General features: G+C 41.0%; 1 protein-coding gene across 6 annotated transcripts in view; it reads right to left on the bottom strand.

Moving 5' to 3' along the window:
• pphln1 (periphilin 1) overlaps window positions 1-12,419 on the bottom strand; it is a 150,496-nt gene that overhangs the window by 73,864 nt on the left and 64,213 nt on the right. For 5 of the 6 annotated variants that reach the window (XM_072552595.1, XM_072552596.1, XM_072552598.1 and 2 more), the window contains exon 5: window positions 1,736-1,771. The exons of the other annotated variant lie outside the window; for it this stretch is intronic. In XM_072552595.1, the coding sequence (XP_072408696.1) occupies window positions 1,736-1,771 (36 nt within the window). The remainder of the gene's footprint in view (window positions 1-1,735; window positions 1,772-12,419) is intronic. 6 annotated transcript variants of the gene reach the window in all.

Genomic DNA, 12,419 nt, shown 5'->3' with positions numbered 1-12,419 from the left:
CATTGTGCCACCTGTTCAGTAGAAAGTTTGCATTATCCAAAAAATCTACAATTCGTCAATCGCATTATAGCCAATTCACGCTGACAAGACTCGCGTTATAACAGAATGACCTGTATGTGGTGGAGGCAGGTCTGATCCAAACATTTAAGAGGAGATTGGATGGTCATTTGAAAAGTGAAAACATACAAGATTACATAGAGAAGGTGAGTTTTTACCATGGATCTTTGTGGACTGAAAAGGGCTGATGCTGGACCTGCAGATTTTTGATCACATAAGGCAAGATGTGCCAGGAGGCAATGAATCCGGAAAGCAGCATTTGCTTCCTTTGCTTTCTTGCTCTGCCACCACTCTGCCTCATAACTAAGACTTCACAATTCAAAGAACAACACATCTTGATGGGCAAGATGGCGCCATTCTGAATGAGTGGTAAAATGCTTCTACCAGTCAGCAACATCAATGCTGCCATACTCCAAGGTAAACTTGTGTCTTTGAAGCTTCTTCCTTTGTCATTCCGTGAAATGTTAGTCAATTTACCATTAGGAAAAACAGGACCTAGAGGATGAAACATTTTATCAATCATCTGCCTCAACGTCAAGCTGATCAACACTGAATTATGACAGGGCTCTGAACCCACCAATGCCCCGGCATCACATTCTATTCTAGGAGTGCAGCTACAAGACCATCATCATTGCTACTGCATTCCAAGAGAACCACACTGGACCTACCTCACCACTGCCAATGTTACCATTGCTCCTGTCCATCTGACAGGAGCACCAGCTCAGCCCTACCACTTCACCACAGCTGAAGCCCAATATCCCCGTTCCGACCACAGATGCCGCCTTCTCTGCCGACCACAGAGGCTGCCTTGCTGTCGCCTCCATCTTGAAAGCAGGTCCTGCCACCACTGCCTAGAGTCCTGCACAATTGGGCCCAGAATCACTTCACTGTGGTGACATCTCTTACTGCTGGGCCCACACTTCCTGCTGTCACAAACTCCCTCAGGGCTCACTCTCCCTGAGGAGCTACCAGTAACATACATGCCTGGAGGACACCTCACTCTCGCCCTGTTGAAGACGCTGAAAGACTTTTAAATGAGAAAAAATAAAAAGGAGCAAAAGAACAAAAGTAAAATGGACAAGAGAAAGAAAGAAGCCAAGAAAGCAGACAGACGTGGACAAACCCTAGGCCAAGAGCTCGGACACAGCGCTGCTTTTCCGCTGACAGCTTTTCTGGTTCTGTAAATTAGCTGCATAAATTAGTTAACTTTTTCTTTGTTTTAGGCTCCAATGTTTGTACTTTAGGCAGTTAAATTTGATAAGTGGTTATGTCTCGAATTCGCATTTTCCGTATAATTCCACCTGGAAATACATTAATACAAAGACTACAATTTGTCAAAGCCATGAGCAATTAACCACACTATTCTCATAAACACCTCACGCTTCTATTTCAAGGATGCCAAAACTGGCAGGGTGCAATGCTTTCCATTTTTAAAAAAGCAGATTTTGAAATCTATTTTTAACTAAGTATAACAGATCTGAACTTATCAAATTATTGTCAAAATCATAATAATATCCAGCTGACAACAAACAAGAGTTGTAAGATAATGCTGCACCATCTGAAAAGGCTAACAGTGGTAAGCACTATTTCAAGGAGATATAAGCATCTGTATAATATTCATTAATACATGAACACAATCACAAATATTTTAGGTTTCAATAACAAAGCTAGATCTTACCTAACAGTCATAGCATATCTCTTTGTCTTCAGTCCTCTATAAGAAGGAAAAAAGGATTGTTCAAATAAAAATGACCTAAAACTTACACAATAATTTCATTTTTTTCTGCTAATGCAAGTCCAGAAAATTACATTAATAAAAAAAGATGAAGACAGAAGAATTATGTTTTAAATCAATTCATAATTGATTAAGAGGAAAACATGTGATAGAGGATTTGGCACATTATTGTTCTAACTCTTGGGCCTGTGTTTACATTTAAGCCAGATTCAAGACATGCCAAATTAAAAGTCTTAAAGAATATGTTTCGGCAGTACTTAACCAATTCCTAATGGGCTCAACAATAGTCCAATAATTTTAATCTAATTCACAATCATACTAAGAGATACAAATAATTGGACAAAAAACTGGAATTGTAAGTGTGTGTTTCTGAAAAGGGTTAAATGATTTGAAGGAGCTAAATGTTGAGCGTTTCTAATGTGCATGCGACTATACACATCAGTGGTAACAAAAGATTACAAGTGATACAGAAGTGTTATACTCCCTCATTCAAATGGCACCCAGTTTAGAACTTCTATCGGTTCTGGAAACTCAATAATTCACACATCCAAATGTGGAGTTGAGAGTGTGTTGCTGGGAATGTCCAAATGTGGTTGCCATGAGTTGGCATGCAAGTGAGACCGTGGAGAGAGCCCTTAGTATACTCAACATTATTGACCGACAGAGGGGTAGAAACCATTGGAGAAATTGGTAACAAAATAAAAACTGAGTATAATGCGCATGCTGTTCTTGGTGTGAAAATTGTCCAATCATTTGTGGCAAAAGGGAGATATCAATGAATTTAACCTCTCCACATACAGCTGATTTGCATCACTGTACTGTTAGCCTTGTGAAAGTTGGAGCTCTTCGAGATTTACCAAAGAGTTCCAAAAATTGCTGCATTTGTGCCTTATAAACATAGAACAGTACAGCAAAGGAATAGGCCCCTTGGACCACCATGTCTGTGCCAACCATGATGCCATTCTAAACTAACCCATCTGCCTGCAAATGGTCCCTATCCCTTTAGTCCCTACCTGTTCATATGTCTGTCTAAATGCCTCTTAAATGATGCTATTGTATCCACTTCTACAAAATCCCCTGGGAACAATGTTCCAGGTACCTACCATCCACTGTGTAAAAGAAGCTGCCTTGCACATATTTTAAACCTACCCTCTCTTACTTGAAACCAATGATCCCTTAGAATTTAATTGTCAGTTGAACTCACCTGCCCTAGAGATGTGTCATAACATGTTTGACTAAGTTATTTAAAAATAATTTTAAAGTACTTCTTTATTTATGAGATTTAGCTTCATTGAATGCCACTTGGCTTCCTTGATTCCAAAAGGAAAACAGAGTCTCATTCCTACAGATATTACGTTGTTCTTAAAGATTTTTAAATTGTTTTTCAAAAACAATTATTTGCTGTCTGCCAGTTTTTAATCTCTCACTCTTTCCCAATTTTCCTTTCCTCTCTGTAATTTTGTATTTGTACCTGATATCCCTCTAATTCACAATATTTACTTCTCTGTTTCATTTCAATATATAAGCTCAATGGGTTAAAGAGATGGACTATTAGTTCCACCATTCACCAAAGTTCTAGATGCCTTGCTGTCCACGTACTGAGTAAGACTGTAGGATATAGGAACTGGAGTAGGCCATTCAGCCCCTCAAGCCCTGCTCAGCTATTCTATAGGATCATGGTTGATCTGATAGTTCTCACATTCACTTTCCTGCCCTTTTCCTGACTCTTGATGCCCTTACTGATTAACAATCTCTTCGCTTTAAATATATAAGGCCACATGACAAGTAGGAATGGAAACATGAAAAATGCCATAGGGCCAATTAAGGACACTCCACTGTCTTCAGCTCAGTTGCACTAAGATGTGGGACAACCAATAAATAGATGTTCTAAGTGATCGACCTGTGCAATCCTCAAGAGACGTCAGCAGCGTCAAAGCCTAACTGGATGGCCATTTAACAAAGGAGATGCATGCCACGAATGGACTTGTATATTCTGTTGATACTAACCCACTGTCTTAGGATATTTGAGCACATAGTATGTTCAAGGTTTAAGAACCCAATACTACAAATACACAATGTAAATATACTCAATTGCTTTGGTTAGATGGTTGATCCACAGACTTTGTTTCTTTCTGCCTTTGTTTTCTACCTATGAATTTCTGTACAGCAGAGTGCTTTATGAATGTGTGTGTTTAGGTTTAAAGAGGATACAGCTAAAGTTTGCATAGCAGTAATCAATAATCCATTTTGCCTCGAGTTAAAAGGATAAGCTGATCACTAACAAAAACTTTTTTTGGTTTAGTTACAACGTGAGGTTCAAATTAACCACCCTGTTGATTCAAATGGTCATTTCTACATTTGTGAAGGCTCGTGAAATAGTGACACTTGATTCCCAACACAGTCCTCCCATCGGAGCCAAGACTCTGAAAATGAAAGACAAAAGCATATCAGGTCCTGGATCTACTCTGGAAATGCTTGCACTAGTCACTGCATGGAAACTCAGCTAGGAAGAATTATGGATTGTCTTGTGTGTGTGTAACATTTTCTTTCTATTTCATCAAGAAAACATTGGGTCATGTGTTAAAGGTGTTGTATCTGCCCTTCATGATACTAAATTCTGGTATACGGAGTCCATGATGACAGCCAATCCATCCTTGGTGTCTATTTTAGTTCTATACATAGAAAGAGGGAAAGTAGGCATCATCTTGCCTCAGTTGTAAAACATACATGACACATCAAGGTGATTCTTAGGACCAAGCTGATGGTTTAAAGGGTCTGTTCTTAGGTTGTATGTTTGCAAAATATGGGTGACTTACATCTGTTAGGAATAAAAATAGCAAATAAGTACATTACGATAGTTAGACACCACAAGTGCAAGCTGCCAAGTCTGCTGGCATTAATCAAACCAAAGCCTCCAGGCTTTGGTAGATTGAGCCCATCTGCATGATGGAAATGGTCACCATACTGAAAGACCTTTTGCATAGCTTGGAACCAGGCTCAAACCAATAAAGCCCGAAAGATAGAATATCACATCTGGGAATTACTAGCTTGAAACAGAAGGAGATGGTAATACCTCTTGTGGGCTCACATGCAACACCTAAAAAGACCACTGCCTGCACCAGCTGGACAACAGGGTCCAATTCCAAAAACAGCTTTCAAAATTGTTTCACAGTTTTATGTGCAAGTCTTTGGGTAGAAATTGCCTCTGAAGGATTGATTTTCACATCCATCAACAAATGAGGACCAAGTGATGACCTCTACTTCTAAAGTCTGCTGCAAAGACACTACCTAGTGTAGATGGATAAATACAAACATAAATCAATCTTTGGGTGTGCCTATTAAATATAAGACAATCACCTTAACTGACTTTAACAGCCATTTAAAAATTCCCCGGTTACAACCAGCAAGGTTTGCCCTAATTTTGAATTCTAAAATGGCTCTTGCGGATTGAAAGGTAGCAAATGGAACCCCACTGTTTTAATAAGGAAGGGAGGGAGTAAAAAAAAAATGGAGTTAGAATTTCTTAAGGATGAAACTAGCAGAATAATAAGGGGAAACTAGTAAGTGCAGTGCATTTGAATTATCAGAAGGCTTTCATTAGGTCCAGGGATCACCAAAGTGGGTGCACAGCTGCTTTGACAGTGCAGTTAGTTACTAGGACTATCTGACATTATAATACTTCAAACAGAAATACATTTCATATTGTGGAAGAACTCCCTTATTACTCACCCCAAGTCAATGCAGCACTCAGTCATTCTTGTCTCCTAGTGCTGTACCCCTTTCAAAGTGCATGCAGGACCAGATCAACATTTAGTCTTTTTAACATCACACAGATTCCTCAGTACAGCCCCATTGATAGCACACCAGCCCTTGAGTATTCTCACTACAAGAGTACAGTACTCCCTTATTCCTCAACTTTGAGCAATGCAGTCCTGACTCACCAAATATGTTACTTCTCAGTACTACCCCATCGACTATTCTACATTAGCCATAATGAGACTTCTACATCCACATCTACAAATGGACTTCAACAATTGCAATGCTGTTGGAAAGATAGTTGTTAATTCCAGGTTCAGGCTCAAATTGTCCTGATGTTTGACACAGAATGCAACAGATTTTTAATGGGAAGTCCGATAAAATTGTACTACAGTGACTGGCTTCCCAAAATGTTACATATTTGTACACTGGACAAAAGATCTCAAATTACACATCTTATAGCACTGCAATACATATTAGATGTTAGATTAGATTATTTACAGTGTGAAAACAGGCCTTTCGGCCCAACAAGTCCACACCGACCCTCCGACAAGCAACCTACCCAGACCCATTCCCCTACATTTGCCCCTTCACCTAACACTATAGGCAATTTAGCACGGCCAATTCACCTGACCTGCACATTTTTAGACTGTGGGATGAAACCGGAGCACCCGGAGGAAACCCATGCAGACATAGGGAGAATGTGCAAACTCCACACAGGCAGTTGCATGAGGCGGGACACATCTTGCCTCTAAAGTCAGTGCAAACGCTCCCCCCAAACCTGGGAGTAGAAGAGTTAAAGTATCCAAACTATATGGTTGAAGGAGCGTTTCTGTTTCTTCTGAGGTCACTGCTACCTGCAATCACAAGTCCCTGTCAGCTCCTACTTTCACAGGCTCACAGTAGAGTTATGAGTGTCCCATACAAAACCCAGTAAAATCGGAATATTAATTTAAAATGGTGGTTTTCTGAAGCATCGGCGTAGAAAATCCACCAAATAGGGGAACTTTCTTATCCCTGAAAGTCCTATGCAGGAGGTAGCAAACAAAATCAGAGCATGTGAAATTGGGTGTAATATACTTGCATGGATGCAGAATTAGTTAACAGACAAAAAACAATGAGTTGGAATAACTGCGCTATTCTAAGCTTGGCACTGTGACTAATGGGTTACTGCTAGGATCAGTGCTTGGGGTCCAGTTAATCACAATCTATATAAATGATTTTAATGGGGGTCCCAAACATAATATTTCCAAGCCAATGATACAAAACTAGGTGGGAATGTGAGTTATGAGCAGGATGCATAGAGGCTTCAAGGGAATTTGGAGCTTGAAGATTGACAGTGAGTCAGCAGGCAAGAACATGGCAGACAAAATAATATGAAAAAATGTGATGTTATTCATTTAGGTAGGACAAACAAATGTAGACTAGGAACTGTTGATATCAAAAGCATATCTTTAAATTATTGAAAGCTAACATGTAGCTACAGCAAGAATTAGGAAGGCAAATGGTATCTGGAGAGTGGTGTCCAGTTTTGGTCTCCATCCTTTTTTTACAAAAAGGAACATAGTACAGCACAAGAACTCGCTCTTTGGCCCACCAAGAATGCACCAACATATGATGCTTTGCTAAATTAAAAAGCATTTTGTACTTGGTTGAAATGCATTTATTCTTTGCCTATTAATTTATCTGTCAAGATGCCTCTTCAACGTTGCTATTGTCCCTGCCTCCCCCACCTCCTCTGGCAAGGCATTCCATGCACTTATCACCCTCTTTGTTTAAAAATAAATTTGTCTCACAAATCTCCATCAAAGTTACCCTCTTCTACCTTAAACTTACATCCCTTAATAATTGATATTCCTATCCTGGGAAAAATAAGTCAACTCTCCATTATATCTATGCCCCTCATAATTAAACTTTTGAGTGAAACCAACCTATGTTTGATCAATCTCTCCTCATAGTTAATGCCCTCCAAACCAGGCAACATCCTGGCAAATTGTCTCTTTACCCTCTCCAAAGCCTCCACATCCTTCTGGCAGCATGGTGCCCAGACCCGTATACAATCTTAGAAGTATGGCCTAACTAAAGTTCTATAGAGCTGCAAGATGACTTGCCAACTTTTATACTTTATGCCCTGACTTGTGAAAGCAAGCTTATCATATGCCTTGAACACCCTAATCCACCTGTGGTGCCAATTTCAACGAACTATGGACCTGCATGTCTAAATCACTGTGTGTTGTTTAACACTACCAAAGGTTCTACCATTTACAGGAGTATTGCTAAAAAGCTCATTTTTCCAAATGCGAGTCAGTGCCATCCCAAGAACTTTTTTCAATAATTTTCCTACCATTGATAAGGCTTATTGGCCTGTAATTTCCCAGATTATCCTTGTTGCCTTTCTTAAACAAAGGAACAACATTGGCTATTCTCCAGTCTTCTACACCCTTTCCTGTGAGGAAAAAGGATACAAAGAATTTGTGCAAGGCCACAGCAATTTCCCCACATGCCCTCAGCATTCTGGGATAGATCCCATCAGGTTCTGGGGAGTCGTCTTCCTTAATGATTTTTAAAATATCCAGTACTCCTTTTTTATATTGACACACGCCAGAATATCAACATACCCCTCCTGAGACGCACTGTCTATCATGCCCTTCTCCTTTGTGAATACCGATGCAAGGTATTTGTTAAGGATCTCAACCACTTCCTCCTGCTCCATGCGTAAATTCTCTCCTTTCTCCTTGAGTGGACCTACCCTTTCCCTGGCTACCTCTTGCTCCCTGTATCTGTTATAAAACACCCTGGGATGTTCCTTAATCCCATTTTCCAAAGATATTTCATGGATCTTTTTAGTCCTCCTAATACTTTGTTTGAGATCATCCCTACTATATTTGTACTCTTCAAGGGCTCGGAGAGTCTTCAGTTTCCTAAACTTTGTACGTGCCTCCTCCATTTTTTTTTTGAGTTATCTCTCAATTTCTCTTGCCATTCAAAGTTTCCGAATCTTGCCATTCTTATCCTGAATTTTAACAGGTACAAACTGGCCCTGAACTTTAATCAATTGGCTTTTAAAAGGTTTCTACATATCAAATACGCATTTACTATCAAGCAGCTACTTTCATTACACAATTCCCTGTTCCTGCCTAATATCATGGTAGCTAGCCTTCCCCAGTTTAGTACTTTCACCCAGGACAACACTTATCTTTATCTATAAGTAACCCAAGAGTCAGAATTGTACGGAATGGAAACCGACCTTTCTGCCCAACTCGTCCACACCGACCATGTTTCCAAACTAAGCTAGACCCACTTGCCCCATTTAGCCCAAATCTTTCTTATGCGTGTACTTATCCAAATATCTTTTATGTTTTAACTGTAACCTGCATCCACTTCCTTTTGCAGTTCATTCCACACATGAATCACTATGTAAAAACATTATCCTCATGTCCTTTTTAAAATTTTATCCTCTCACCTTAAAAATATGCCACCTAGTTTTGAACTCCCACCCTAGGGAGGCAATTAGAATTATGGTCAATGCTCCCAAAATGCTCCTCCACTGAAATTTTTATCACCTGATCAGGTTCATTCCCCAATAAAAAGGATTAGTATGGCCCTTCCCTTGTTGGACAGTTCACATATTGTTTCAAAAAACTGTCCTGGGCTCACCAAACAAACTCCACTTTGGTACTAAGCAATTCCCAATCAATATAGGGGAAGTCAAAAATCTCCTATTACAAACTTGTTTTGACATTTTTCCATAATTTGTCCATGTATCTGTTCCTCTCTCAGCAGCTAACTGTTGGAAGGCCTACTCTACAATCCCAAAGTGACTGCATCCTTCCTATTCATAAGGTCTAGCCATATGGTCTCACTGGAAGAGCCCTCCAGTGTCCTCCCTCAGTGCAGCCGAGATATTCTCTCTAATACAACTCTTCCATCACTTTTATATCCCTCTCTATCTCACATGAAATACCTAAGTCCTTGAATGTTAAGCTGCCAGTCTTGTCGCTCTCTTAATTAAGTCTCTGTTATAGCTACAATATCATAGTTACCTGTATAAATTTAAGTTGTAAGTTCATCTGCTTTACCTCTCATACTCCTGGCATGTTTAGTCCTGCCATGTTCAACAACCCATCCCTGTCTGCTGTTTCTTAGTCTTATTGGCCTTCGTCTCGGAGTTATTTGACTTGCTGACCTACTGCTCTGGCTTGTCAGACTTCCCCATCACACTAGTTTAAATCTTCCGACTGACACTAGCAACCTCTCTGCCAGGATATTGCCCCCGCCCCAGTTTAGGTGCAAACCATTCTTCTTGTTCAGGTCCTACCTGCCCTGGAAGACATTCTAATGATCCACATATCTGAAGCACTCCTTTCTATACCAGCTCATTAGCTAAATATTTAACTGTACTATCTTCCTATTCATAGCCTCAGTGGCATGTAACAGTGAAAGTAATCTTGAGGTTACAATGCTAAAGGCCCCGCTTTTTAACTTTGTACCTAACACGCTGAACTCCCTTTGCAGGAATCCATCCCTCTCTGTGCATAGGTCATTGGTACAATGACTTCTGGCTGCTCACCCTCTTCAGAATATCTTGTGCCCACTCAGAGACATCCTTGACCCGAGCAGCAGGGAGGCAACACCATCTTGGACTCTTACTTGCGGCCACAGAAACGCCTGTGCCCCACTATATACTCTCCTATCACCACTGCTCACCGACACTTCAATCCTCCCTGCCAGTTGGGGAGCCACTGATCTGGCTGCTGTTTTCCACTAAGGAGGCAAATCCCCGCACCCCTCACCATACAGGACAGAGATGAGGTAAAATGTCTTCAAAAGGGTGTTGAATCTTTGAAATTCTCTATCCTAGAGTACTGCAGAGGGTCAGCAATTGACTACGTTTATGACTGAGCTGAACAGAGTTTAAGATATCAAACAATATGGGGACAGCAGTCCCCATACCTGTGTTTCAGTCTGCATACCTGTGTTTCATGAAGAAAATCAGACATGTTTCTGGATGTAGAGCAAAAATGAATGACTTCGTAGCCTAAATCTTTTCCTATTTTCTGTGTTTTGAACTACTTCAGTCAATTAACGCTCCCTGAATTTTTTTTTGGCAGGTTTCTTTAAGTTTGTGGCCATTTTTTGTAAGGTTCAGCACTTGCACAATAATTTAAATCAACAGAAAAAAGACCAACTTATACACTATCTGCACTGCTCTCAACTGTTTAAAAATTAAATATGACTTGGCAAGACAGCGGCAATTCTGTAGAACTGCTGTGGGCAGCTCTCCCTAACAGCCAAGGCGTACTGGTGTTTTTTGCCATTCTTGGCCAACTTATGTGGTGGAATTATTAGTTGAAAACCTCACAGAACACAATTTGTTAATACTTGGGAGTGTGAAGGATGCCAAAGGGAAAAGGAACAAGCAACCAGCAGCAGGGAGGACACTCCTCTGCAGCACCTACAACACCAGAGACTGCAGCAGCAGCAGCAGCCGCCTCTCCTGACCCTCCAGGGGACCTGATAGATTCACAGGAATTGGTTGCAGCGATGGAGAGACTTCCCTTTAAAGTTGGGGCTGCGATTGAGGAGATTCTTGCCCAGGTCCAACCTATCACATCCATGCTACAGAAGCATGAGCAGGAGATGCATGGCCTCAGGGAGAGGCTGGAGGAGGTGGAGGGTCGAACTAAGACCTTGGAAGCAGGAATGGAGTCCTCAACCAGCCGAATCCAGGTGCTGGAGCGAGAGGTGCGAGCCTTGCAAGACCATATCAACAACCTCGAAAATCGAGGTCAGAGGATAAGTCTCCGAATTGTCGGGCTCCCTGAAGGGGAGGAACGTGAGCAGCCAGTCAGCTTCTTTGAAAACAGGCTGCGGAAGTTTTTGGGCCTTCACATCGAGTCCAGTAGGCTACAGGTTGAAAGGGCTTATCGGTGTACAGTGCACAGGTCAGGGCTGGTGCAGCGCCCCCGCTCAGTACTAGTGCACTTCCATTCATATAAGGACAAGCAAAAAGTCATAGAAGCTTCCAGATCCCTGGGAAAAGATCCTCAGGCACTGCTGTACAAGGGGTCAAAAATCATGCTTTTCCAGGATTTCTCTGCAGCTGTAATTCGAAAGAGGAAGTCCTTCGATGAAGTTAAAAAGAGGCTGAGGAATTTGGGCATCCAGCACTCCATGAGATAGCGTGCAGTGCTCCATTTCAGCCATGAGGGCTCAGTTTATAAATTTGACTCAGCAGATAAAGCGAAAAACTTTGTAGACACTTTAAAATAGACGGATTGGCCTGAAGAATACGGTTAATGTTTGTTTCTCGTTTCTTTCTCCCTAATAATTTCCTTTTTGGAAAGGGGGGGAAAAAAGACCTTGGAATAAGTTGTTCCTTTTTTTTTTAAATAACTGGATTGTCTGATGGGAAATTTTGTGGATGTTCTTTGTTGTCTCTCCCCTTTCTTTTTGTTTCTTCTGTTTCTCTTTTAGTTACAAGTAGGGGTGACATGAAGCCAGGGATGGGTGGAGTGCTTATCCTGACTTGGTCTTTTTTGTATTGATTTAAGGATTTTTTTTCTGGCCGAAGGCTGGGGCACTGTCCGGGTTTGAAGGAGCTGTGAAGGAGGGGATGGGGAGGGTGAGTGCCCCCTATGGGTAGGGGGAAGAATCTTCCATTCAAGGTTTCATGGTTGGTTTTTTTTGTAATTGTTTACAGTTGTGATAGAGTAATTTTTGTATATATAGTTCTTCGACTCCATGAGTCTTTATTTACTTATGTTCGGCGCTTTGTAAGCAGGTTTCTCCCTCCCAGGGGTTCAAGGGTCTCTGAAAAGGGACATGGCTAAGTGTCTTATTAAGTGGTGCACCTGGAACATTAAGGAAA

This window comes from Chiloscyllium punctatum, chromosome 32, assembly GCF_047496795.1.
Source record: "Chiloscyllium punctatum isolate Juve2018m chromosome 32, sChiPun1.3, whole genome shotgun sequence".
Classification (NCBI taxonomy): Eukaryota; Metazoa; Chordata; class Chondrichthyes; order Orectolobiformes; family Hemiscylliidae; genus Chiloscyllium; species Chiloscyllium punctatum.
Note: the sequence above shows the minus strand (reverse complement) of the source record. Positions and strands in the feature narration are given on the sequence as shown.